This window comes from Chiloscyllium punctatum, chromosome 2, assembly GCF_047496795.1.
Source record: "Chiloscyllium punctatum isolate Juve2018m chromosome 2, sChiPun1.3, whole genome shotgun sequence".
Classification (NCBI taxonomy): domain Eukaryota; kingdom Metazoa; phylum Chordata; class Chondrichthyes; order Orectolobiformes; family Hemiscylliidae; genus Chiloscyllium; species Chiloscyllium punctatum.
The window spans coordinates 131,171,173-131,197,371 of record NC_092740.1 but is presented as its reverse complement, the minus strand read 5'-3'; the positions used below and the strand labels follow the sequence as shown (position 1 = coordinate 131,197,371).

General features: G+C 40.8%; 1 protein-coding gene across 9 annotated transcripts in view; it reads right to left on the bottom strand.

The window, feature by feature from the left end:
* The window catches only part of ccdc171 (coiled-coil domain containing 171), a 380,694-nt gene that overhangs the window by 239,221 nt on the left and 115,274 nt on the right, over positions 1–26,199 (bottom strand). For all 9 annotated transcript variants that reach the window (XM_072589026.1, XM_072589027.1, XM_072589024.1 and 6 more), the window contains 2 exons: positions 4,495–4,990; positions 619–735 (listed from right to left, as the gene is read on the bottom strand). In XM_072589026.1, the coding sequence (XP_072445127.1) occupies positions 619–735; positions 4,495–4,990 (613 nt within the window). The remainder of the gene's footprint in view (positions 1–618; positions 736–4,494; positions 4,991–26,199) is intronic.

Genomic DNA, 26,199 nt, shown 5'->3' with positions numbered 1-26,199 from the left:
AACAATAGTCTCCATTCGTCAGCTACATAGAATGCAGTTGATGACGTTTGGCTTTATTCAGTGCTACGGGGAAAAAAATAGAAATATGTAACTAATGTTTAAAAACAGCTATATGCTGAGATCAACTTGAAAATATTACTATACCTTTCACTAAGGATATTGAACTTTATACAGTGAAAGAAACTACATGCCAGAGAATACAAGATCATGCCAGTGTACAACAACTAAGCAGCAGTTAGCTGGAGCATATCCACATACTGATCTCAACTAACAATCACTCATAGAGTACATCTTTGACATTGCAATCAATTAAATATACAGTGTAATAAATGAAAAACTACTTGAAAAGCTGTTTGCTGCATCTTATTGAAAATTTTAGCAAACAAAATGTAGTCTAAAAATTCATTTCAAACATAGGTTCTCAATACTGTTATAAGTAAAGTTTACATCACATTACTCTTATGATCACTGTGTGCAGTTAGGCAGAGCACAAAATTGAATTTTTAATTAGATTGAACATGTATGTGCAGTTGTAATACTAAACAAACTGTTTATAGGGATCTCTCCACCCCCCCCCCCCCCCCCCCCACCCCCAAGAGAACTGTAGGATCTACTTACTTAATTTAGTGATTATATCCTGTAACTCAGCCGTAGAATCGACTACTGCAGCCAATAGCTCAGAACTGGAAAACCATTCAACAGCCTGGATAACACTGTTCTGCGCGCTTTCCTGTCCTAATGAAAAAGTGACAACATAACATGACAATACATGTAGCAATAGGTAAATGCGTGGAATAGTGTCGATAGAAAAATGTAAAACCTACACTAAAGCATTCTGTAAAACTTTGTTAACATTTTTGTGAGAACTGTAGCAGAAGAAAATGTTTAATTTCAATGTAGTACATTTTTTGTCTTAAAGTTTCAGTATTTGTATACTCTTCAAAGTAATAGAATAGTTGCTGCTTCTTGGATGTACAGCTAAATATTGCCCAAGTCTTCACCACATGACAACTTGCCTGTGCTAACTGTTCATAAAAGTTTCCAGAATCGAAACCTTAAATTCACGGAAACGTCATTATAAAATTAAATTAAAAGATGATTACGTAATTCCAACCAACAGGAAGATAAAAACAACCAATTCTAGGCCTTGTGTAATTCTAGGTCCTGAGCTATTGCAACAGTTTCTAACATAGTAGGAATTTGCAGCACACGAAGATCTATTTTATGGAACTAAATTGAGATAACAGGACAGCTTGAAAAAAATTCACTTTTCACACTGCCTTTCTGAAACTGGGATTATGGTTTATTATTATTTTGGGTTTCTATTATTTATCATCTTGGATACAGAAGTTCTGATTACTCAGACTTCTGGTCGGGGCATCTTAAAGTGACCATCCTGTCCAATATTAAATTAAATAATCATATAAGCAAAAACTAGTGGGGCATAATGATTGTTGCCAGAAAATCAGGCACAGATCTGCATGACGTGCTCATTGTGGACACAAGCCAGCTGGAATTTGAGAGAATGGAATCAATTTTTACTGAGAGAGAAATGTCAGGCTCAAGGAATTGTAATGCTGTCTACAATATCATGGAACTCAAGGAAAACTGCCAAGAATATAAAGCCAAGTCCTCTCCCATCCTGCTTTGCTCTGTCCCTGGAAAAACATATGTAGGATATTCCTTTTGATATGTGAAGCTATACCTGTCCCTCTGGTACAATGGACTGTGAACTTGAAGATGTTACTAATATCATTTCCCTCAACCAAGAAGGAGCCTGTAACAAAAGAAATGGCCAAAGAGACCTTCATGCCGCCCAAATATTGTTCTGAGGCTAATGCTAGGACTCTAGCAGGCTAAATAATGATGGCTTCCTTGAAGTGGAGACACTTGAGATATTGTTCTTTCAGCAGTTCATGTCAGAGATTTGTTCCTATAAAACAATTTTTCAGACAGCCTGCTGTGCAGTGCTTTCCTGCTTCCTCTTAAAACTTTTCTTGCTCTTTCCATTTTCTTGCGGCTTTTCCCATTCTAGCCACAAAAGCAGAAAATCAAATTACCCATAAATGCAGTAAAATGGTTTAGAAGACAGTCAATATCAGCAAAACCTTTTCAGCAAATGCAAGTCTGTTCTCCGGATTAGAAAACAGATTGGATTATTATCAGAAGTTGGCAAGCAAATCTCAAATGACAACCAGCAACAAGTCTGTACACAATGAATGGGCTGCCCAACAGTGCCATGGATTGCTGGACAATTTGATTGAGCAGCACAATATCACAACATTGCCCCACAGCAGCAGACCTGAATTTTAATCTTTTATTTAGCAACTTAACACATTCTGGTACACAATTGGAAGCCTGTGAAGCAATAATTCTAGTATGTAAATAAATAATGAGCCCCTCTGACTCGATCGGATGTCCCAGCAACGCCGCTATGATTGATAAATGGGAGTGCAGTGACTAAATTTATAGGTCAGTGTTGGACGTCACTTATCCTGGGAGAGATTCACTTTTCTCAAGAACAAGAAACCAATTACTGAAAAAATATGCATGCTTATGGCATATTTCAAACTAAGATTAAACAATATCCCATTCACCAAATACAAGGAATCAAGATAATTCAAAAGAAGTTGCATAGACAAATGAAGTATTCAGGCAAGCTCATCTCATTGTCACAAACAAAAATTTCCTTGGATGCCAAACATCAAGATATTTCCAAGAAACAGTCTTGCTTCAAAGCCATCTATCCAAAAGAATGCTTACTGAATTCTTTTCATTATCATCAATATTCCACAGTAACTTAGAGATCCTTTAATTAAAATGCTGGCAATACATTTGGTCCATCATGTCAGCTCTTTTAAAAAAAAAACTGATTAGCTTCACTCCCCTTTTCTTTTCTCATAGCCCACAAACTTTCCTCCCAGCACATACTCAGTAACTTGCAGCAAAGATTTGGTTATCAAATTTTCATGCTTTATTGCTTCAGATAGTGCATTCAAGATGACAACAGCCTTTCCCCATCCCCATGTTACCACTGTAAACTGTTACCTTATATCAGTTTCTCTAATTTTTTAATAACTTTGAACATCTCTATCAAATCACCATTTAAAATTTTCTGTTCTCATAACTGCAGACAGGAAACAGAGTAGGAATAAATGGGTCATTTTCAGATTGGCAGGAGGTGACTAGTGAGGTATAGCAGGGATTACGGCTTGGACCCCAGCTATTCACAATATCTATTAATGATTTAGATGAGGGGGTTAAACAAAATATCTCAAACTTTGCAAATTACTCAAAGCTGGACGGAAGGATGAGCTGTGAGGAAGCTGCAGAGATTTGGACAAGTTGAGTGAGTAGGCAAACACATGGCAAATGAAGTATAACATGGATAAAAAGGAAGTCAGATTATTATCTGAATGGTGACAGATTAGGAAGGGAAGAGGTGCAACTAGATTTCGGTGTTCTTGTTGATTAGTCACTTCAAGTAAGCATGGAAGTGCAACAATCACTGAAGAAGGCAAATAGCATGCTGGCCCTCATAGTAAGAAGATTTAAGTGCAGAAGCAGGGATATCCTGCTGCAATTGTACAGGACCATGTGCAGTTTTTAAAAGCTAGTTAGGTCTCAGCTAGTGATACAACTGTCATCAGGTAAGAAAAGTTAGCTTTGTTTCTACTTCCAATTATCTCCCAATGACCCTTCCTGGAAAGATGAGAGTTAAGCCTGATTTGAAGCATGTTTAGTTGCAATATATTTTGCAATCATATGATAGCTAATATTAACAGACAGGCATGATACATTTGAAAAAAAAGGTCAAAAGGGAAATTTTAAGATCAATGGCATCCGTGGGACTGAACCACCACATATCTAGCCCTCAGAATAGGATGGGCAAAGTGGCAATTGAAATACAATTTGAGGATAATACATTTTGAAACAAAACCTGCACGTGCTTCTTACATATCATCCTTAAAATGATTCAGTGCTGCAGCTTGTAGTGTCCATCAGCAGATATTAAAATAATAAATAAATTCTAATGACGCCATAACATATTGTGAGGTCGGACTTGAGAACAGGTGGGATCAACTGGTGGCAGTCAATGTTGATGTCAGACAGAGAGAGAGTTCTTGTTAAGCATCTGATTGTCAACAGATAATGTTTACCAGATCAACAAAAATATCAGCCAGTGCCAGTATCCAAAATCTACTGCATCAACGATAGATTAAAGGATTAAAGAGCCTAGTTAAGGATTGGACTTTCCAATAGGAGAATGGAAACGGCCATTCACTGTTCCTCACAGAGCCGATGTTATATTACTGATCTTGGTTATTCATAAAGGGCAGCTTTCCAAACATTTATGATTACTTATTTCCAGTAAGTGTCTGCTTTTGGAGCAAAATCTACAACAAAGATCAAATAGGAAGGTAGAAGTTGAAGATCTGCAGCTAGAATAGTAATAAATTGCAATCTTGAAATGGCAGCCAGGTCAGTACTTACTTGAATGAGTGATGTAGGACTTCACTTTGCCGATGCAAATTACAAGTCTTGGTTTATTATTAAAGCCCTCAGACCAAGTAAATAGAGGCTTATATCCGCGACCCAAGGCTTGAAGTCTGTTGACTGCTAAGATTGCTATAACACTTTTCCTGAAAACTTGTATCAATCCTTTTTGAGGCTTCTTTTTCTTCAATTTGCTTGGATTACTTTCCAGAGAAAGAACCTGAACAACAGTCCTGATTTCATTTTTGAAATATTCAAAGGTATGTACTTGATCTTGAAGAATGTCCTTCTGCACAGAGAGCTCACGGAATCTACTGTATAATGGGTACAATGCACCGGCCATCAGAGCACAAGCTGCTAGTAAAGCAACATGTTCTTTCCGTGTCTGAGACAATTGTTTCTTTGTAAGAGACAGTTCAAGGGTCAACTTGTCCTTGACCTTTGTCAGACTGGATAACTTTTCTTTGGCTTCTTCTGCTCCAAGATGGCATGACTGTGAAAAATTACAGAATTTAGTCAGTTGTAATTCTTAATTTTGTATTAAATAATTCATTAATTCTTCTCATTATGAATGTCTGGGAGTAACAAAGCAGCTTCCATTTCAGCTTTTAATGACAATAGATGCCTCCAACACTGCATTATCTGTGTTATATCTTATTTCTTTAAAAGACTTTAAAATGAGCTTTGAATTAGATGTAATCTGAAGTGTTCCTTGGTCTCTGTTGTGACAATGGAGAGCCATAACTATTGCCTGCGAAGGGGAACATCAGTTATTCAAGCAAGAGAGGTTAAAGTTTCACATCAGAACCAAATGGACTATGCATAAGCTGGAGATTGGAAAAATATAGGTCTCATCCTAACTATGTGAATGATAACATAGACTGATAATATGATTTCTTATCCAAAGAGAAAGCATTAATTCGATCTTGTGGTTTTGCCTTTGAGTCCAGAAGAATTACATATTTGGTGTAGGTTTTCATTATAGCAACAGTTATCCATTTTTTAAAAATATTCAAGCATGGGATATGGGCATCATTGACTAGGCAAACATTTATTGTTCCTCCCAAATTGCCAAGAGGGTAGTTAAGAGTTAACCACAATAATGTGGGTCTGAAACTAGATGTATGCCAGACCAGGCCTTCACATTTCTACCTGGTAACAATGTGAAAGAGTCTGTAGAATAGACTGCCCATGCAAAGATTCGGTTAAAAACGTTCTGCTAAAATTTTGGATTTGATGTTATTTTGTTTTGGAGAGGTTTAAGTATTGTCCAAGCCAGAGTTACTAGCTCTTTATTTTGGAGAAATGTTTTACTTTTAATTGACTTTAACTCAACTTAAAGTTGAAAAATACATTTGGGGCGTGTGGTATTTTCTCTTTCAGAGTGGACAGAAGTTCATGGTGGGAAACTCTCACAATCTCTGTTATGAAATAAGGTATAAAGGTAATCATTATTTTTAGAACTTCAAAGAAGCCATTTGCAATATTAAGAAAATCTAACTGTAAGATCAATAACTAAAACTCATAGTCTATGCCAGAATTCTAAGAAAGCACTGGTAAGATAGAAACCAGATTCTGCTCAGCCACTGGGAGCACAATGATCACGCAAATTCAAACACTAGCAATTATTTTTTATCCTTGGAATAGGTAAAACAGCTCATTAAAGCTACAATCTATTTAACGGAAATTGGTCAGAACTTATGCATTTCAAATTTGTACATTGTGCATTGAATAGTAGTAAAGGGAGTACAAATTATGATCCAGTTGTAAATCTGCGTCTGCAATCTCAGCGAAACAATAGCAATGTCTTTTGATGGATAGATTTCACTTCACTTCCTTCTATGTATTTTTTAAAACAAGGGTGCTTCCAGGTATTGGCAAAGCTCAGAATAGGCAAAGTAGTATTGATTCAATCCCTGCCTGCAAAGGAACATTCTGTTCAGTTTAGAATGCTCACAAGACTGCATGGAAAAGGAAATCAAAAAATACTGTGTTATGAATCATGACCACAAACTTGTATCTTACCTGTACATAATGGAATTTCTATGGATCATTTAGATGCCTGATTTACAAATAAATTGCTACCTTTAAAGTCCAAGCTAAACTAGAGAAAAATCTACAGCTACAGAATTTAATTTTGCTGTACAGAGATTAAAATTCCCCATTTACACAAATCTAAAGAGCAGAGGTTCAGGCTTGTAGGACTGAGTATTATGGATTTTCCAAATGAATACAGGAGATCTCTAAAACTTTGCTGGCGAGAAGTTACTAACTTTCCAATTGCTTTTCAGCTAAGTACAAAATCCTTATTAAATCATTGTGCAGGAGGGCTATTGTGTGGTTATATGGGAAAATATCTAATTTGAGAATGACAGATTTACCCCTCTATGTCCTCAATTATGACAGCTAGTTATTAAACAATAATGCTCCTACATAATGCAAACCTGATGGGTTCAGTCAGTGGACTCTTAGGGTCATCCATATAGAGTAACTTGGTTTCTGACTCTCCAATACAATAATATAATTTTTGGAATGTCATCAATCCCAAAGAAGATTACTTACGAACAAAGCAGATGGGACAATGAAAGTGATCAATACTCAGTCTGATTTGACAGTCTGAATGAATAACCTGTAAGTTGAGACAAAAACAGAAGTTGCTGGAAAAGCTCAGCAGGTCTGGCAACATCTGTGAAGAGAAATCAGAGTTAACAATTTGGGTCTAGTGACCCTTCCTCAGAACTGCCGGCTTTTCCAGCAACTTCTGTTTTTGTTTCCATTTACCACATCCACATTATTTCAGTTTTTATTTATTAACCTGTAGATAGCTTACACTGTCTCCTTTGCAGCACATTTCACAATATTACCCCTACACCTAGGACAAAGAATAAAGACAATTACAGCATAGGAACTGGCCCTTCAGGCCGATCCAGATCCTCTATCTCAGCCTGTTGCCTATTTTCTATTGCTCTGTATCCTTCTACTCCCTGCTCATTCATGTATCTGTCTAGATACACCTTAAGTGATACTATCATGCCTGACTCGACCACCTCTGCTAGCAACGCATTCCAGGCACCCACCTGCATAAAGGACTTTCCACACATATCTCCCTTAAAATTTCCCCACTCACTTTGATCTTGTGACCACTAGTAACCCAGTCTGGGTTACAAGGTGAATTGCTATCCACCTTGTCTATACCTCTCATGATTTTGTAGACCTCAATCAGGCCCGTCCTCAACCTTCGTCTTTCTAATGAAAATAATCCTAATCTACTCAACCTCTCTTCATAGCTCGTGCCCTCCATACCAGGCAACATCCTGGTGAACCTCCTTGGCACCCTCTCCAAAACATCCACATCCTTTTGGTAATGTGGTGACCAGAACTGTATGCAGTATTCCAAATGTGGTTGAACCAATGCCTTATACAATTGTAACATGACCTGCCAACTCTTGTACTCAATATCCCATCCAATGAAGGATAGCATGCCTTATGTCTTCCTGGCCACTCTATTGACCTGTGTTGTCACCTTCAAGGAACAGTGGACCTAAGCACCCAGATCTCTGTACATCAATTTTCCCCACAACTTTTCCATTTACTGTATAGTTCGGTCTTGAATCGGATCTTCCAAAATGCATCACCTTGCATTTGACAGGATTGAACAGCATTTGCCATTTCTCTGCCCACCTGTCCAATCTATCTAAATTGTAGTGTATTCTCTGACAATCCCCCTCAATATCTGCTATTCCACAAATCTTAGTGTCATCTGCAAAATTGCTAATCAGACCACCAATACCTTTCTCCAAATTATTTAATGTATATCATAAACAACAGTGGTCCCAGCACGGATCCCTGTGGAACACCATGGGTCACAAGTTCTCCATTTTTAGAAATGCCCTTCCACTACTACAGCCAGTTCTTTATCCATCCAGCTAGTACACCATGGACACCATGCAACTTCACTTTCTCTATCATAAGGAACCTTATCAAAAACCTTACTGAAGTCTATATATAGGACACCTACAGCCTTTCCCTCATGAATGAATTTTGTCAAAGAATTTTATTAAGTTGGTAAGACATGACCTTCCCTGCACAAAACCATATTGCCTATCATTGATAAGCCCATTTTCTTCCATATGGGAATAGATCCTATCCCTCAGTATCTTCTCCAGCAGCTTCCCTACCACTGACATCAGGCTCACTGGTCTATAATTACCTGAAGGATCCCTGCTACTCTTCTTAAGCAAGGGGACAACACCAGCAATTTTCTAGTCCTACAGGACCTCATCCATGTTCAAGGATGCTGCAAAGATGTCTTTAAGGCCCCAGCTATTTCCTCTTTCGCTTCTCTCAGTAACCTGGGATCGATCCCATCTGGACCTGGGGACTTGTCTAACTTAATGCCTTTTAGAATACCCAACACTTCCTCCCTCCTTATGCTGACTTGCCCTAGAGTAATCAAACATCAATCCCTAACCTCAACATCTGTCACGTCCCTCTCCTTGATGAATACCGATGCAAAGTACTCGTTAAAAATCTCACCCACTTTCTCTGACTCCACGCATATCTTTCCACCTTTGTCCTTGAGTGGGCCAACCCTTTCTCCAGTTACCCTCTTGCTCCTTATGTATGAATAAAAGGCTTTGGGATTTTCCTTCACCGCTGTTTGCCAAAGATATCTCATGACCTCTTTCAGCCCTCTTAATTGCTCATTTCAGATTGGTCCTACCTTCCGGATATTCTTCCAAAGCTTCGTCTGTCTTCAGTTGCCTAGACCTTATGAATGCCTCTTTTTTTCTCTTAGCTAGTCTCACAATTTAACCAGTCATTGATGGTTTCCTAATGTTGCCATTTCCATCCCTCATTTTCACAGGAACATGTCTCTCCTACACTCTAATCAACCTCTCTTTAAAAGCCTCCCACATACCAAATATGGATTATCTTCAAACAGCTGCTCCCAAACTACATTCCCAAGCTCCTGCCAAATTTTGATATAGTTGGCCTTCCCCCAATTGAGTACTTTTCCTTTAAGATCACTCTCATCTTTGTCCATGAGTATTCTAAAACGTACGGAATTGTGATCACTATTCCCAAAGTTATCCCCTACTGAAACTTAAACCAACTGGCCGGGTTCAATCCCCAACATCAGGTCCAGTACGGCCCCTTCCTGAGCTGGACTGTTTACATACTGCTCTAGAAAACCCACCTGGATGTTCGTTACAAATTCTGCTCCATCTAGACTTCTAACATTAAGTGAATCCCAATCAATGCTGGGAAAATTAAAATCTCCTATCACCACCACCCTGTTGCTCCATAATCTGTTTACAGATTTGTACCTCTATTTCAAGCTCACTATTGGGAGACCTGGAGTGCAGCCCCAACATTGTTACTGCATACTTCCTATTTCTGAGCTCTGCCCAGATTGCTTCAGTGTTCGAATCTTCCATAGTGCCATCCTTCAACACAGCTGGGATATCCTCTCACACCAGTAATGCAACTCCTCCACCCCTTTTACCTCTCTCTCTATCCTGCCCGAAGCATCGATATCCTGGGCTATTTAGTTGCCAATCATGCTCTTCCCTCAACCAAGTCTCAGTAATAGCAATAACATCATACTCCCAGGTACTAATCCAAACACTAATTTCATTTGTCTTACCTACTACACTTCTTGCATTAAAACAAATGCACCTCGGACTACCAGACCCTTTGCGTTCATCATCTGCTCCCTGCCTATTCTTCCCCTTGGTCACGCTGACTTCATTATCAACTTCCTTGCAGGCTTTAGTTACTACCTTCTTACTGTCCACTAACCTCCTCATTTGTTTCCCATCCCCGTGCCACACTAGTTTAAACCCTCCCCAACAGCATTAACAAAAGCACCCCCAGGACATTGGTTCCTGTCCATCCCAGGGGTAGACCGTCAAATTTGTAATAGCCACACCTCCCCCAGAACTGTCCCAATGTCCCAAAAATCTGAACCCCCTCCCTCCAGGACTCTCTCTCAAGTCACACATTCATCCTGGCTATTCTTTCATTTCTACTCTGACTAGCATGTGGCAATGGAAGCAATCCTGAGATTACTACCTCTGAGGTCCTACTTTTTAACTTGGCTCCTTACCCCCTACATTCTGCTTGCAGACCCTCATTGTTTTTTACCTATATCATTGTTGCCCATATGCACCATGACAACTGGCTTCACACCTCTGCTTCAGAATGTTCTGCAGCTGATCTGAGACATTCCTGACCCATGCACCTGGGAGGCAACTTACCATTCGGGAGTCTCGTTTTCGACCACAGAACAGCCTATGTACTCTCCCTACAATTGAATCCACTATGACTATAGCCCTTACACTCTTTTTCCCTACCCTTCTGTCCAGCAGAGCCAGCCACGGTGCCATGAACCTGGCTACTGCTGCTTTCCCCTGGTGAGCCATCTCCCCCAACAGTATCCAAAATGGCATATCTGTTTTGGAGGGAGATGTACCGCAGGGGACACCTACATTCCTTCCTGCTCTTTCTCTGGATTTTGGTCACCCATTCCCTTTCTCCCTCAGTAATCCTAAAACGCAGTGTGACTAATTCACTAAACGTGCTAGCCACGACCCCCGCAGCATCATGTGAGTCCATCCGTAGCTCCAGAGCCAATATGCAATGTAACAAGAGCTGCAGGTAGACATGCTTCCTGCACATGAAGGAGTCAGGGACATCAGCCGCGTCCCTGAGCTCCCGCATTGAACAAGGAGAGCATAATACAGGTCTGAGATCTCCTGCCATTTTAATCTTAAGCTTAACTTAGATAAATGGAAAAGGAAAGAAATGTTTTTACCAAGCAAACGATAAAAAAACTAGAAAAAATCCTTACCTTATCAATAGACCACAGAGTCTTTTTTGTTTGGTTAGAGGAAGGGGGCAGGTGGGAGACACTACACATGTAGTGTCTCAGGTTCAGCCGATTCACTCACATTCCCAGAGCGCAATTCGACTGTTGCCCCAGAGCTCCTAGCTCTCACTGCTTCCTCCGCTGCTGCAAATGAATGCTGCTGACGCTAGAGGTAAATCCTTTTAAGAGGAAAAGTTTACCTCCCCGGCAGCCGCCTGGTCCATGCCCATAACAGATACCAATGTATCCGTACCCATAACAGATAATCCATGGAAACTTGAATTAGTATTAGATACTGAATTGTTGTAAAGGTGGATTTTTCTTCCTGTCTACTCTTCTTCACAGCCTGCTTCCTGAAAGAGTTCCATTTCCTTCTCCAAGTTTCTTTGTTTCTGTCACATCTGTTCAGATAAAGCTAACTTCTACAATGGCCCTTCAGACACAACTTTGTTCCTCAATTACCCACTGTGCATGATAGGGCCATCAGCCATGTTTAACCATTTCTCGCACTTCTGCTTTTCCCCATCCACTTCCTCCCAGGAACACAACAGGGTTCTCATTATCCTCACTTTCTATACCACAAGCCCCTTCACTAAAAGAATCATCCTCTAATAATGCACAACATCCAGAAATGACGCCACCACCAAACCGATCTTCCACTCCCAGCATTCTCTTGAACACATTTCCTCTGAGGTGCCTTGGTCCATTCTTCCTTCACCTCGTTTCTCCTTTCACCTGCACAGCAACTTTCCAGGAGATCACAGAAGATGGAATACTTGTCCTTTTACCTCCTTCCCACTTTTTTATCCAAGGCACAAAACAGTCATACAGTCAGAAAGAGTTACATCACAGAAACAGACCCTTCAGACCAACTCGTCCATCCTAACCTAATCTAGTCCCATTTGCCAGCAATTGGCCCATATCCGTCTAAAGCCTTCCCAATCATATACCCATCCAGATGCCTTATAAATGCTGTAATTGTACCAGCCTCCACCACTTCCTCTGGTAGCTCATTCCATACACGCATCACCCTCTGCGTGAAAATGTTGCCCCTTAGGTCTCTTTTAGATCGTCCCCTCTCACTCTAAACCTATGCCTTCCAGTTCTGGACTCCCCAACCCCAGGGAAAAGACCTTGTCTATTTATCCTATCCATTCCCCTCGTGATTTTATAAACATCTATAAGGTCACCCCTCAGCCTCTGACGCCCCAGGGGAAACAGCCCCAGCCTATTCAGCCTCTCCCTGTAGCCAAAATCCTCCAACCCCGGAAACATCCTTTTAAATCTTTTCTGAACCCTTTCAAGTTTCACAACATCCTTCCGATAGGAAGGCGACCAGAATTGCAAGCAATATTCCAAAAGTGGCCTAACCAATGTCCTGTACATCCGCAACATGTCCTTTCAACCCCTATACTGAATGCCATGACCAATAAAGGAAAGCATACCAAATGTCTTCTTCACTATCCTATCTACCTGCAACTCCACTTTCAAGGAACTATAAACCTGCACTCCAAGGTCTCTTTGTTCAGCAACACTCCCTAGAACCTTACCATTAAGTGTGTAAGTTCTACTCTGATTTGTTTTTCCATAATGCAGCACCTTACATTTATCTAAATTAAACTTCATCTGCCACTCCTCAGCCCATTGACCCACTTGTCCAAGATCCTGTTGTACTCTGAGGTATCCTTCTTCGCTCTCTATTACACCTCCAATTTTGGTGTCACCTGCAAACTTACTAACTATACCTCTTCTATTCACATCCAAATCATTTATATAAAATGACAAAAAGTAGTGGACCCAGTACCGATCCTTGTGGCACACCTCTGGTCACAGGCCTCCAGTCTGAAAAACAAACCCTCCGCCACCACCCTCTGTCTTCTACCATCAAGCCAGTTCTGTATCCAAATGGCTAGTTCTTGTACGCACTTAACAGATTCCTCTCCATTTAAACCCTTAACACTATGGCAGGCCCAATCTATGTTTGGAAAGTTAAAATCCCCTACCATAACCACCCTATTATTCTTACAAATAACTGAAATCTCCTTACAAAGTTGTTTTTCCATTTCCTGCTGACTATTAAGGGGTCTATAGTACAATTCAAATAAGGTGATCATCCCTTTCTTATTTGTCAGTTCCACCCAAATAACTTCCCTGGATGTATTCCCAGGAATATCCTCCCTCAGTACAGCAGTTATGCTACCCCTTATCAAAAACGCCACTTTCCCTCAACTCTTGCTCCCTTTCTATCCTTCCTATAGTATTTGTGTCCTGGAACATTAAGCTGCCAGTCCTGTCCATCCTTGACCCATGTCTCTGTAATTGCTATGATATCCCAGTCCCTTGTTCATAACCTGAGTTCATCTTCCCTGTTAGGTCTTTGCATTGAAATACATGCAGTTTAATTCATCAGACCTACCTTGTTCTCTGCTTTGTTCCTTCCTGCCCTGACTATTTGACTTGCTCCTTTTCCCAACTATACCAGTCTCAGATGCATCTCTTTCCTCCTTCTTGGTAATGCAGCAGTTTACATGTACTTGTTATTAGTCTAGTTTACTGCAATGCAGTCCCTGCTACATTTGGAAAATGAACATCAGACTGGTTTAGCACCTTCAGGACATCTCCACTGTCTCCACAAACATGATCCATATTTTCCAGTTGGTTTCTTTTTCAATACATCATCATCCTGCTCTCATGCTCATACTTCTGTCCTCTGTCAGCTGCAGGGTTCCAGTGAATAGTGATCCAGGAGAAGATCCTTGTGCGATGTCAATGGCTGCAACAGTGGATGAAGACTACAGCAGTTGGGGGTTCCCCAGTTGTCAAGATTTCCTTATTATCAGAACAAGATCTATCTTCTGTCAAGGACTGTGTGTCTGCTGACATACAACAGCATTCCCATGTTAAAAGACATCCCAAACAAGATGTCCACCTGGAGGAGCTGAGCCCTCAGACACAACCTAAACTGTGAGGTGATCTACAAGGTTTGAGAGTTCTGCAAGTCCCTAGCTTCAGACCAGCATGTATGTGGTGGAGTTTGACTTGGAATAGGAACAGGAGAGCAGTCCTCCCCTCTGCTCACCTCACCCCATGGGGAAGGAGCTAGAAAAGATGGTCTAAAAATAGTCTACTGCATCACCAACCTGGCTGGAAATTGCATCCAGCCTGCTCATCTACCTGCAGTCTGAAAACCAAAGTGAAACTCAATCTTAGAGCCTGGAATGCACAAACTCTCATGAACAAAGAGCAGATCAATTGCCCAGAATGAAGAACTGCCCTTGTTACCCATGAACTCAGGCACTTCAACACTGAGGGCAGCAATATCAAAGAGCAGGGGAAGGGCAGCTGGGGAAAAACCTGGTGGTTACGTCTTCTTCTGTAGAGGAAAACCCAAGGAACAACCTGGGACACACAGAATTGGATTTGCTATTCGGAATGAACTCATCAACTGAGTCTCAGAACTCCCTGGTGGCATCAGCAATCACCTCATGAATCTCCATCTACAATGTGTCAAAAACTAGCAGACAATGATCCTGAGTGATTATGCTCCAAATGGTGATGACATAGTTGAATCCAAAGGAGATTTCTTTTCCACCGTACGCACCAACATCCCCAATGAGGTAAAAGTATCCTCCTTGCAGTCTTCAATGCCAGGGTTGGAAAGTATGCCCAACTCTAGAAAGGAACTATAGGAAAAGAAGGAATTGGGAATTGCAACACCAGTGAGATTATCCTGCTCAACAAATGTGTGGAACACCAGTTGGTCATCACCAACAGATTGTGCCGCTAAAAAACAAGTTCAAGACTTCCTGGAGGCAACCACAATCAAAACGCTGGCCGATAATCGACTATGTCCTCGTTCAATTCTGAGACCAAAATGCTGTCCTGAATACTAAAGCAATGACCAAGGCAGCCGACTGCTGGACAGACCACCAACTCATCCGCTCCTCAATGTCCATCAATTGCTGCCAAAAGAAGCTGAAGGTGAATGAACAGGTTAGAAAAAAGCTCATCATTGTGTAGCTTCAAGAGCCAAGCAAGCCACTGAAATCCCAACAATGTCTTCACCAAAATCTCTAAAGAGTTCATTTAACTGGAGTGGAGGAAATCTGGGAAGAGCTGAAGATAGTTATGATCTCATGCTGTGCAGATACTATTGGGTACAAGACCAAAAATCACCAAGACTGGTTTGACACAAATGACCATATCATCCATATCATCTCATGGAAAAGAAGGGAAAAGCTCTCCGTGCCTAGCAAAATAACATCACCAGCGAGGCAAAGATGAGAACTCATCAAAATAGCAGGAGCTGCTCCTCCTTGCTGACAAGCATGACACCCGAGATTTCTTCAGCATTACAAAAGCAATATACGTGTACAACAAATGTGGCCTCAAATCAGCACAGTGTAAGGATGGCACCATTTTGAGTGACAAAGAAAATATCAGCCTTCAATGTAGAGAACATTTCAAATAACTTCTAAACTGTGATACAATTGTCGATAAGTATATGTTTGAGGAAATCCCCTAATTCCCATCAAAGATGATCCTGGATTACTATCCAGCGTGGCAGAAGTTGAAGCCTCTATTGGGCACATGGAGAATGGAAAGGCCATAGGAGTAGACAGAATTGCAGCAGTAATTTACAAGACCCATTATTTCCATCAACTGTTCCTCAACATCTGGGACAATGAAGATATTCCTGTGATCTCAGGGATATTTCTATCACCATTGCCTTCATGAAGGGAGACATAGTGTATTGTGGGAACTAGCAAGGAATCTTCCTACTATTGATCATGGGGAGACCATTGCCCAAATCTTCACTAGGTACCTTTTCCTAGAAATCCTTTCTGTAAGCCAGCATGGCTTCTAACTAAGCTGTGGAAGTATTCACATGGTTTTCACTGCTCAGCAACTCCAAAGTAAATCTCAGGAACAACACCAACCACTCTACACGGCCTTCATTGATCTGACCAATGATTTTAACACAGTCAATCCTGAAGTGCTGTGGAAGATCCTGTCAAAGGCACGTTGTCCAGGGAAATTCATTTACATCCATGTCATTCCATGACAAGATATTGGTAATGGTGATCACTAATAGTAAATGACAGAATCTGAGATCAAGATGGGGTCAAGTTGGAATGTATCGTCACCAGCACTCCCAATGCTCCTACCTTTTCCCCATCTTCATCACCACCATTCTTCATCTTGTCAAGAACAAACTTCCCAGTGAAGTATCTACAGTACCTACAGAAAGGTTTTCAACCTCAGCCAGTTGAAATCCAAGAAGAAACCTTGCTTATGGAGCTTCACTATGTGATGAAAATGTCATCTCTGCTCTCTCAGAAGAGAACCTTCAAGCCTCACTTAATGCTTTCACAAATGTATACCAAATAATTGGTCTCAGCCTAAACCTCAAGACGACGCAAATCCTTTACTAACCCAGCCCATGTCATTTTCTGGTCAGTATCCATTAATATCAATGGAGCAATTCTCCCAAACGTGGAACATTTCTCCTACCTGGAAAGGATCTCATCTAAGACTGACATTGAAGCGGAAATTCAATAGTGCATCCGATCTGTCCGCCTCTGTCTAAGGAAGAGAATCTTGGACAATCTAAGACATCGTGCTGATATCAAATTCCTTATGTATAAGGCAGTTATCCTTTCATCTCTTCTTTATGGCTCTGAAACTTGGGACGACATATACATGCCACCTTAAGACATTTGGGGAGTACTATCAATGCTGTTTGAGATGGAATCTCTGTTTCAGCTGGGAGAACAAGCATACTACCATCAGTGCCCTTGAAGCAGCGAACAGCATCGAGGTTGTGATAATCCAAAACCAATTCTGCTGGGTTGGCCAGGCCTAAGTTCTAGTACCAAGTAAATCTTTTTCACCCAGCTCAAGGAAGACAGTGAAATGGCAGGAGGACAAAGGAAGTGTTTCAAAGACTCGCTGAAGACTTCTCTCATGAAATGCAACATAGATGTCAATGCATCGGATACCCTCATTCAAAAGAAACCAACCTAAAGGGAATTCCAAAATATGAGGGGTCACACTTTTTCAAAAACACTCAGCACCAAGCAGAAATTCAGAAAGGGAACCAGAGAAAGGAATGCCAACAATCTCAAGGCCAAGGATGAATTCTATCTTCTAGAAATACCTGTCAGATGTGTACTTGGAGAAGTGGCTCTAGGATGGGGATCATCAGCCACACAACGCCCACAGACCCTATGACCAATGACATGGAATTTCCTAGATGGGCAGTCATACCTGTTAATGAGTTATTGCCAATGATAATGACTATGCTCATCAATTCTCTTTGCTTTCTGTTTAAAAAATACAACTAGGTTATTAAGATACACCTTCTTTTAACCAAACAATGGTGCTTTTCGTCATGTATATAAATTATTTGGAGGTGAACACAGGAGGTAAGTTTGCAGATGACAGCAAAATTGGAGGTGTAGTGGACAGCGAAGAAGGTTACCGAGAGTACAATGGGATCTTGATAAAGTGAGACAATTGGCCAAGCTGTGCAGGTGGGTATAATTTAGATAAATGTGAGGTGGTGTATTTTGGAAAGACAAATTGAGGCAGGAGTTATCGACTTAATGGTAAGGTTCTGGGGACTGTTGCTGAATAAAGAGACCTTGAACTGCAGGTTCATAGTTCCTTGTAATTGGAGTTGCATGTAGACAGGATTGTGAATGAGGCGTTTGGAATGCTTTCCTTTATTGATTAGTGCATTGAGTTTAGGAATTGGGAGGTCATGTTGCGGCTGTACAGGACATTGGTTAGGCCATTTTTGGAATACTGTGTCCAGTTCTGGCCTCCCTGCTTCAGGAAGGATGTTGTGAAACTTTAAAGGGTTCAGAAAACATTTACAAGGATGTTGCCAGTGTTGGCGGACTTAAGCTATAGACAAAGCCTGAATAGGCTGGGGTTATTTTCCCTGGAGCATTGGAGGCCGACAGGTGACCTTATAAAGGTTTATAATATCAGGAGGGGCATGGATAGGGTGAATAAACAAAGTCTTTTTCCTGGGGTAGGGAAGTCCAAAACCAGAGGGCACAGGTTTAAGGTGAGGGGGAACGATTTGAAAGGGACCCAAGGAGCAACATTTTCACACAGAGGGTGTTATGTGTATGGAATGAGCTGCCAGAGGAATTGGTGGAGGCTGGTACAATTCCAACATTTAAACAGCAAATGGATGGGTATATGAATAGGAAGGGTTCAGAGGGATATGGGCCAAATTTTGGCAATGGCACAAGATTTATTTAGGATATCTGGTTTACATGTATGAGTTGGACCAAAAGGTTTGTTTCCATGCTACACAACTCTATGATTCTGATAACTATTCCTGATTACTCTGTGCCTTTCTAAGTAACAATTCACCCTATCTCTCAATATTGATTCTAGTAATTTGGTTACCACTGAAGACTATAATTACTGTATCCTTTGCACCCATTTTGACTAAAGGTACACTGTTAGCAGACCTCTATTCCTCTGATAGCTGAACTGCACTAGTGAGGTATGGAAAATGGTCCTAATAGGATCATCTAGCATTTTGTTGCTGGTTTCCATTAATAGCTTAGGATACAGTCCATCTGGCTCTTGTGATTTATTCACTAACAATGACATCGATTCCCCCCAGTATAGATACAAAATCCTCTAACCGAAATTCTGAAATCCGAAAAGCGCTGAAACCAGAAGTTTTCTTGTGGTGTGTGGAGCGTCAATCATATCTGTCTAACAAGGTTTGTTTGTTTGTTGGTGGGGGGGGGGGGAACGAAGTCCACACCCACTTGACCCACCATTTGGCAGTGTGACCCAGCACTAGCAGGGGTCAATTATGTTTTTTCTCATTGTGTTTAATTTCACTGTGAAACTGCAGATACACCTATACGGAATAATAATAAAAAGAAAAGGAAGCATCTAACGTTAAGAAAGTGGATTTATTGCAGAAGCTTGACCGTGGTGTGTCTGTGCAGCGTCTTACTAAAGAATATTGTATTGAAACTACCACTGTATACGATTTAAAGAAACAGAAAGACAAGTTACTGAAGTTTTATGGTAACAGTGATGACCATAAACTAATGGAAAATCGGAAAATACTGCACAGTGCAAAAAATGAAGATCTTAACCATGTGTTGATGGAGTAGATTCAACAGCAAAGAAGTGAACGCATGCCACTGGCTTTTTGGTCATAAAACAAACTAGAGTAGATCATAAAGAACTGAATATTCAAGGCAAGTGTCAATATTCAGAAAGTTAGCTGCAGTAATTTAAGAAGCGTAATGGCGTAAAATATCTGAAAATCTATGGTGAAAAGGCTTCTGCTGACCATGAAGCAGCTGAAAATTATATTGACAAATTTGCCAAGATAATATCTGATGAAAGCCTTAGTCCTGAACAATGCTGATGAAACAGCTCCCTACTGACGCTACGTCCCTAGAAAAACATTAACAACGGCTGATGAGTGAGCACGAACAGTTTTAAGGATACTAAGGACAAGTTAACTATTCTGCAGGCACACACAAGGTTAAGTTGGCAGTGATTAGAAAAAGCAAACATCGAAGATGTCTGAAAGGTGTACACAATTTACCTCTGCATTAAGCAAACAAGAAAGCATGGGTAACCGGATAATTTTTTTTCTACTGGTTCAGTAACCACTTTGTACCAGTGACATGAGCTCATTGCAGGCAAGCTGGACTGGAAGAAAACTGGGAGAAAGTGAGGACTGCAGACGCTGGAGATCAGAGCTTAAAAATGTGTTGCTGGAAAAGCGCAGCAGGTCAGGCAGCATCAAAGGAACAGGAGAATCGACGTTTTGGGCATAAGCCCTTCTTCAGGAATGAGGAGGGTGTGCCAAGCAGGCTAAGATAAAAGGTGGGGAGGAGGGACTTGGGGGAGGGGCGTTGGGAATACGATAGGTAGAAGGAGGTTAAGGTGAGGGTGATAGGCCGGACAGGGGTGGGGGCGGAGAGGTCGGGAAGAAGATTGCAGGTCAAGGAGGAGGTGCTGAGTCTGAGGGTTGGGACGGAAAAAAGGTGGGGGGAGGTGGAAATGAGAAAGCTGGAGAAATCTGCATTAATCCCTTGTGGTTGGAGGGTTCCTAGGCTGAAGATGAGGTGCTCTTCCTCCAGTCGTGTTGCCATGGTCTGGCGATGGAGGAGGCCAAGGACCTGCATGTCCTTGGCAGATTGGGAGGGGGAGTTAAAGTGTTCAGAACCCTGACAGGGGTGGGGAAGGAAATATATCCTTGGTGGTGGGGTCTGTTTGGAAGTGGCGGAAATGACGAAGGATGATACGATGTGTCTGGAGGTTGGTGGGGTGGTAGGTGAGGACCAGTGGGGTTCTGTCCTGGTGGTGATTGGAGGGGTGGGGTTCAAGGGTGGAGGAGATGCGGTGGAGAACATCGTCAACAACGTCTGAGGGGAAATTGTGATCTTTGAAGAAGGAGGCCATCTGGGTTGTTCGGTATTGGAATTGGTCCTCCTGGGAGCAGATGCGGCGAAGGCGAAGGAATTGGGAATATGGGATGGCATTTTTACAGAGGGCAGGGTGGGAGGAGGTGTAATCTAGGTAGCTGTGGGAGTCAGTCAGTTTATAGTAAACGTCCGTGTTGAGTCAGTCGTCCGAGATAGAAATGGAGAAGTCTAGGAAGGGGAGGGAGGTGTCTGAGACAGTCCAGATAAATTTGAGGTCGGGGTGGAAGGTGTTAGAAAGTGGATGAACTGTTCAACCTCCTCGTGGGAGCACGAGGTAGCGCCGATACAGTCACTGATGTAGCGGAGGAAAAGGTGGGGGTGGTGCCAGTGTAGCTGCGGAAGATGGATTGTTCCACATATCCAACGAAGAGGCAGGCATAGCTGGGGCCCATGTAAAACTTTATTGTTCCTGGACAACTGCTTCACAAATCCCCCTGTCAACCTTCTTGTGAAAATAACATTTTCGGCATTTACTTGTCCCCTAATGTGACAACTGTAATACAGTCTTGTGACCAAAGAATTTTACGCTTCGTGAATAGCAAGTATAAAGACTATTTTTTAAACTGTACGCTTGCTGCTGTCAACAAACAGGTAGGAATTCAAGACTTCCTGAAAGAATTTAGTGTTAAGGATGCCATTTACACAGTTGCTCATGCTTGGAAGGATGTTGATAAATCAACATTAACAAATGCTTGGCACAGACTGTGGTCTACAACGATGTTTAATGTAAATGAACCTACAGATGAAGACTTTGAAGGATTTTGTGATATTAAAGAGAAAAAGATGATAGCAAACCTTGTAACTTATGCACAAAGTTTATTGGACAAAAGTGTAAATAAATTATAGGAAGCTGACATCAAAGAAATGCTGAACATTAACAATGATTCACCTGTCGTGCATTCCTTGGGTGATGGGAAAATTGCTGAAATGGTATTAAATACAGATAAGAGTGAGGATTGTAGTGATGATGGTGTTGACTTTGTGAACATGGTTGAAAAATGTCCCCATAGGCGATAAGGTGAAAATGTGTGATCAGTTAGTTGCTGGCCTCGAACAACGTTCATTTATCAGTGACCAAGAGATTATGGCAATTTACTCAATTATAGAGTCATAGAGATGTACAGTATGGAAACAGACCCTTCGGTCCAACCTGTTCAAGCCGACCAGATATCCCAACACAATCTAGTCCCACCTGCCAGCACTCGGCCCATATCCCTCCAAACCCTTCCTATTCATATATCCATCCAAATGCCTTTTAAATGTTGCAATTGTACCAGCCTCCACCACTTCCTCTGCCAGCTCATTCCATACCCGTACCACCCTCTGCGTGAAAACGTTGCCCCTTAGGTCTCTTTTACATCTTTCCAGTCTCATCCTAAACCTACACCCTCTAGTTCTGGACTCCCCCACCCCAGGGAAAAAACTTTGTCTGTTTATCCTATCCATGCCCCTCATAATTTTGTAAACCTCTATAAGGTCACCCCTCAGCCTCCAATGCTCCAGGGAAAACAGCCCCAGCCTGTTCAACCTCTCCCTGTAGCTCAAATCCTCCAACCCTGGCAAATCCTTGTAAATCTTTTCTGAACCCTTTCAAGTTTCACAACATCTTTCCGATAGGAAGGAAATCAGAATTGCACGCAATATTCCAACAGTGGCCTAACCAATGTCCTGTACAGGCACAACATGACCTCTCAACTTATTACTTAGGTAGAAACCTATGTTAATGAGACAGATGACACTTGAAGAAGTCTTTAAAAATGCCACCTGCCATAGTGTTTAAACCATATATGTTTAAGTTTTACCAAATGTTTCTCTTAGAACATTTTTTTCTTGAAATAAAATGACCTTGAGTATTTATGGTCTATGTATTCATTTATCAGTATATTACACTATAAATAAACTGTAGTAGTGTTCCTAGCCTTTATCTATCCCACTGATCATGAGTCTATGTTTTTGCTGCAGTATTGATGTTTGATTGCAGGGTGCTGCCCTGGACCCTACAGGGGGGCGCTACATTTGTTCCAAAATCCCAAAAATTCTGAATTCTGAAAAACAGCTAGCCCCAACAATTTCAGATAAAGGATCGTATATCTGTACTTGCTCTTGCATTTTCTTCATATTTCACAATATTTCACACTCCCTCTCAAGAGAAAGTCTGCATCATCGCATTCCTTTGTAAAGACAAAGACAAAATACTCATAACAAACACTGCCCAGATCTTCTGTCAAAGTTCCATGAACATTCTGATTGGTCCAACACCTTACACACTCTTGCTCTTAATGTACTGATAAAACATCTTTAGATTTGTCTTGATTTTATTTGTCAATTTTTTTCACATTCTCTCTTTGCTTTCTTTTGTCAATTCTCCACTGTACTTTCAGTACTCCTCAAAGCTTCCTAAAGAATTACTTCATTTTTATGATAATAATTGACGCATTTTTTCTGCTTTACATTAGCATGTTTGCTATTGAGTAACCAGTGGGCTCTAGATTTGATAGTACCAGCCACTTTCTTGTGGGGCCATGTCTGCACTGCACCCATAGTATCTCACTTTTGAATGCCTCCCATGATTTGTCACCAACTTTCCTCAAGTAGCTGTAATCATTGGTCTGTTGAGAGAGCATCCCGCAGCTGTATGAAGTTTCCCTCCCCCTAACTTAGAGCTTTTACTCCTGTTCTATATTATTCCCGTTCCATAATGATACTAAATCTCATTCTATTAGGATCATTATCTGCAAAATGGCCACCCACTGCTACTTCATTCATTTGCCCAGCTTCATTTCCTACAATTCTATAATTGTGCTGTCTCTCATTGGGCCTGATACATGCTGGCTGAAAAAAAAATTCTCTTGAATGCAGTTCAAGAATTTTGTGCCATCTATGTCTTCCACACTGTTCGCATTGCAATTGATAATTATTCCCAACTATTACTGCCATTTTGCATTCAGAAATTTGTCAACATATTTTGCCCCCTAACCATTCTACTATTTGGACATTTATAGTACAATTCTAGCAGTGTGCCTGCCCCAGTTTTGCTTCTGAATTCAATCCAAATGGCCTCATTCAGTGCTTTATTTAGAACAACCTTTCCTCCTCACAGCTATATATTTTTTTAAATCTCCTTCTCTATGTTGTCTGACAATTTTTTCTCCAGGGAGGGTGAGTTGCCAACCTTGTCCCTATTTCAGCCAAGTTTCTGTTAACGCACTGATATAATTCTGCCGCATTCTGTACCCTCACCTTATCAAAATTTATTCATTGTATTTCTTGCAAATACAGATATATTATCTAATAGTGTGAATTTTATGAACGGTGCATTTTTTAACCTCTGCTTCCTCAGAATCACTTGTTAAGTTTCCTCCTTTAATTCTGTGCTCTGAATTTTCCCTCAGGTTTCCACCCCTTTGTTAATTTGGTTTAAGTCGTCCCCAACAGCAGTCGCAAATCTCCCAGCAAGTATATTTATTCCAGTACTGCTCAAGTGGAGAAAACCAGTTTGTGTAACTCATATCTTTCCAGAATTGGTCCAATGTCCCATAAATCTGATGCCCACTCTCTTAAACCAATTTTCCAGCCATGAGTTCAATCACTCAATTTTCCTTTATCTACATTCACTATTGTGTGGGACTGGGACCAATCCAGAGACCATGGCTTCTGAGGTCCAGTCTTTCAATCTCCTAACTAGCTGCTCAAAGTTTGCTTTCAGATTCTCAGCCCTAACAAAGTCATTGGAACTAACGTGAAAAAGGGCCTTCAACTGATCACCACGCTCCAAAACAAAGTCCTGTAGCTGCTTGGTAACGTCCTTTATCCTGGCATTGGACTCAAAGCATTAACTTTATTTCTCTCTTGATAGATGCTGCCAGATTTGTCTAATTTCTCCAGCACTTGGTTTCTTTTCTTCCTGTCCTTTGCTTTCCTCTTTGCCTATAATGAGATTCCCTGTACTTATCCTTTATATGGCAAAACTATACTATATGCTGCCAGAGTCTGAAAGATTCCTTGCTGGTTATAGGATCCTTAATTAACCTACAAAGCCTAGTTGCAAATAGCAAAACAAAATCTAAATTCTCCCTTACAGTATAAGTGAAGAATGAAAGGAAAAAGAAAATCCAAGAATATAATGAATAATTTCATCTGGTTCAGAACAGAATTACTGCCAGTCAGATTCTCTGGAAAGTTTGAACAGGGATTATGTCAAAGGAAAATATGACTACATCCAGTGTATAAGAATGTTGAGCAACAGAATTATTTTTCTCATCATCTTCCAATTCAGGATTAAATGCTTCTTGATAGTTTTGGACAAGTTGTACAGTACTGTTGGTCAGTGACCATGCAGTATTGTGCAGCATGATTCAGAATATCTATTGGCACAGGATAGATACTCTGAGCAGAGCATAAACAGGATAGCAAAAATAATCATGGGTTGTAAGATTTAGAATCCTCATGTGTGGAGTTAAGAACAACAAGGGGAAGAACACTTTGGTGTTAATCTATAGGCTCCTGAACATGGCTATACTGAAAGACAAGATAATAAATCAGGAGATAAGGAGGGCATGTAAAAAGGTAGCATGTTAATCATGGTTGACTTTAATCTTCATGTAGATTTGGACAGTTAGATTGGCAGAGGGAGCCACGAGGAACAATTCATAGAATATTCAGGATAGTTTTCTCGAACAATATGTTATAGATCTAACCAATGAACAGGCTATTCTAGATCTGGTTATATGTGATGAGGCAGGTTTAATAGATGATCTCAGAGTTGATGATCCCCCGGAAAATAGTAACCACAACATAATTGAACTTAACATTCAGTTTGAGTGTGAAAAACCTGGGTTTGAGACAATTGTGCTAAGCTTAAATAGAGACAATTATGAAACAGGAGGGGCAGATTTAGCTGGAGTCAGCTAGGAAATCAGTTTAGCTGTAAAAATGGTTGAAGAATGGCAGATATTTCAGAAAATAGTTCAAGACTCACAACAAAAATATATCCCTGTGAGAAAGAAGGATTCCAGAAAGGTGATAAGCAATCAGCATTAACCAGGAAGGTTAAGGTTAGCATCAGGTTGAATGAAAAAAAACAATGTGGCAAAGATTAGTGGTAAACCAAAAGATTGGGAAAGTTTTAATGACTAACAAAAGGTGACCAAAATAATGAAGACAGAACATAAATGTTGAGCCTAAGGGACAACTTTTTCACGCAGAGGGCAGTGCATGCATGGAATGAGCTGCCAGAAGAAGTGATGGAGGCTGGTACAATTACAATATTTAAAAGGCATCTGCATGGGTGTATGAATAGGAAAGGTTTGGAAGGATAGGGGTCAAATGCTGGCAAATGAA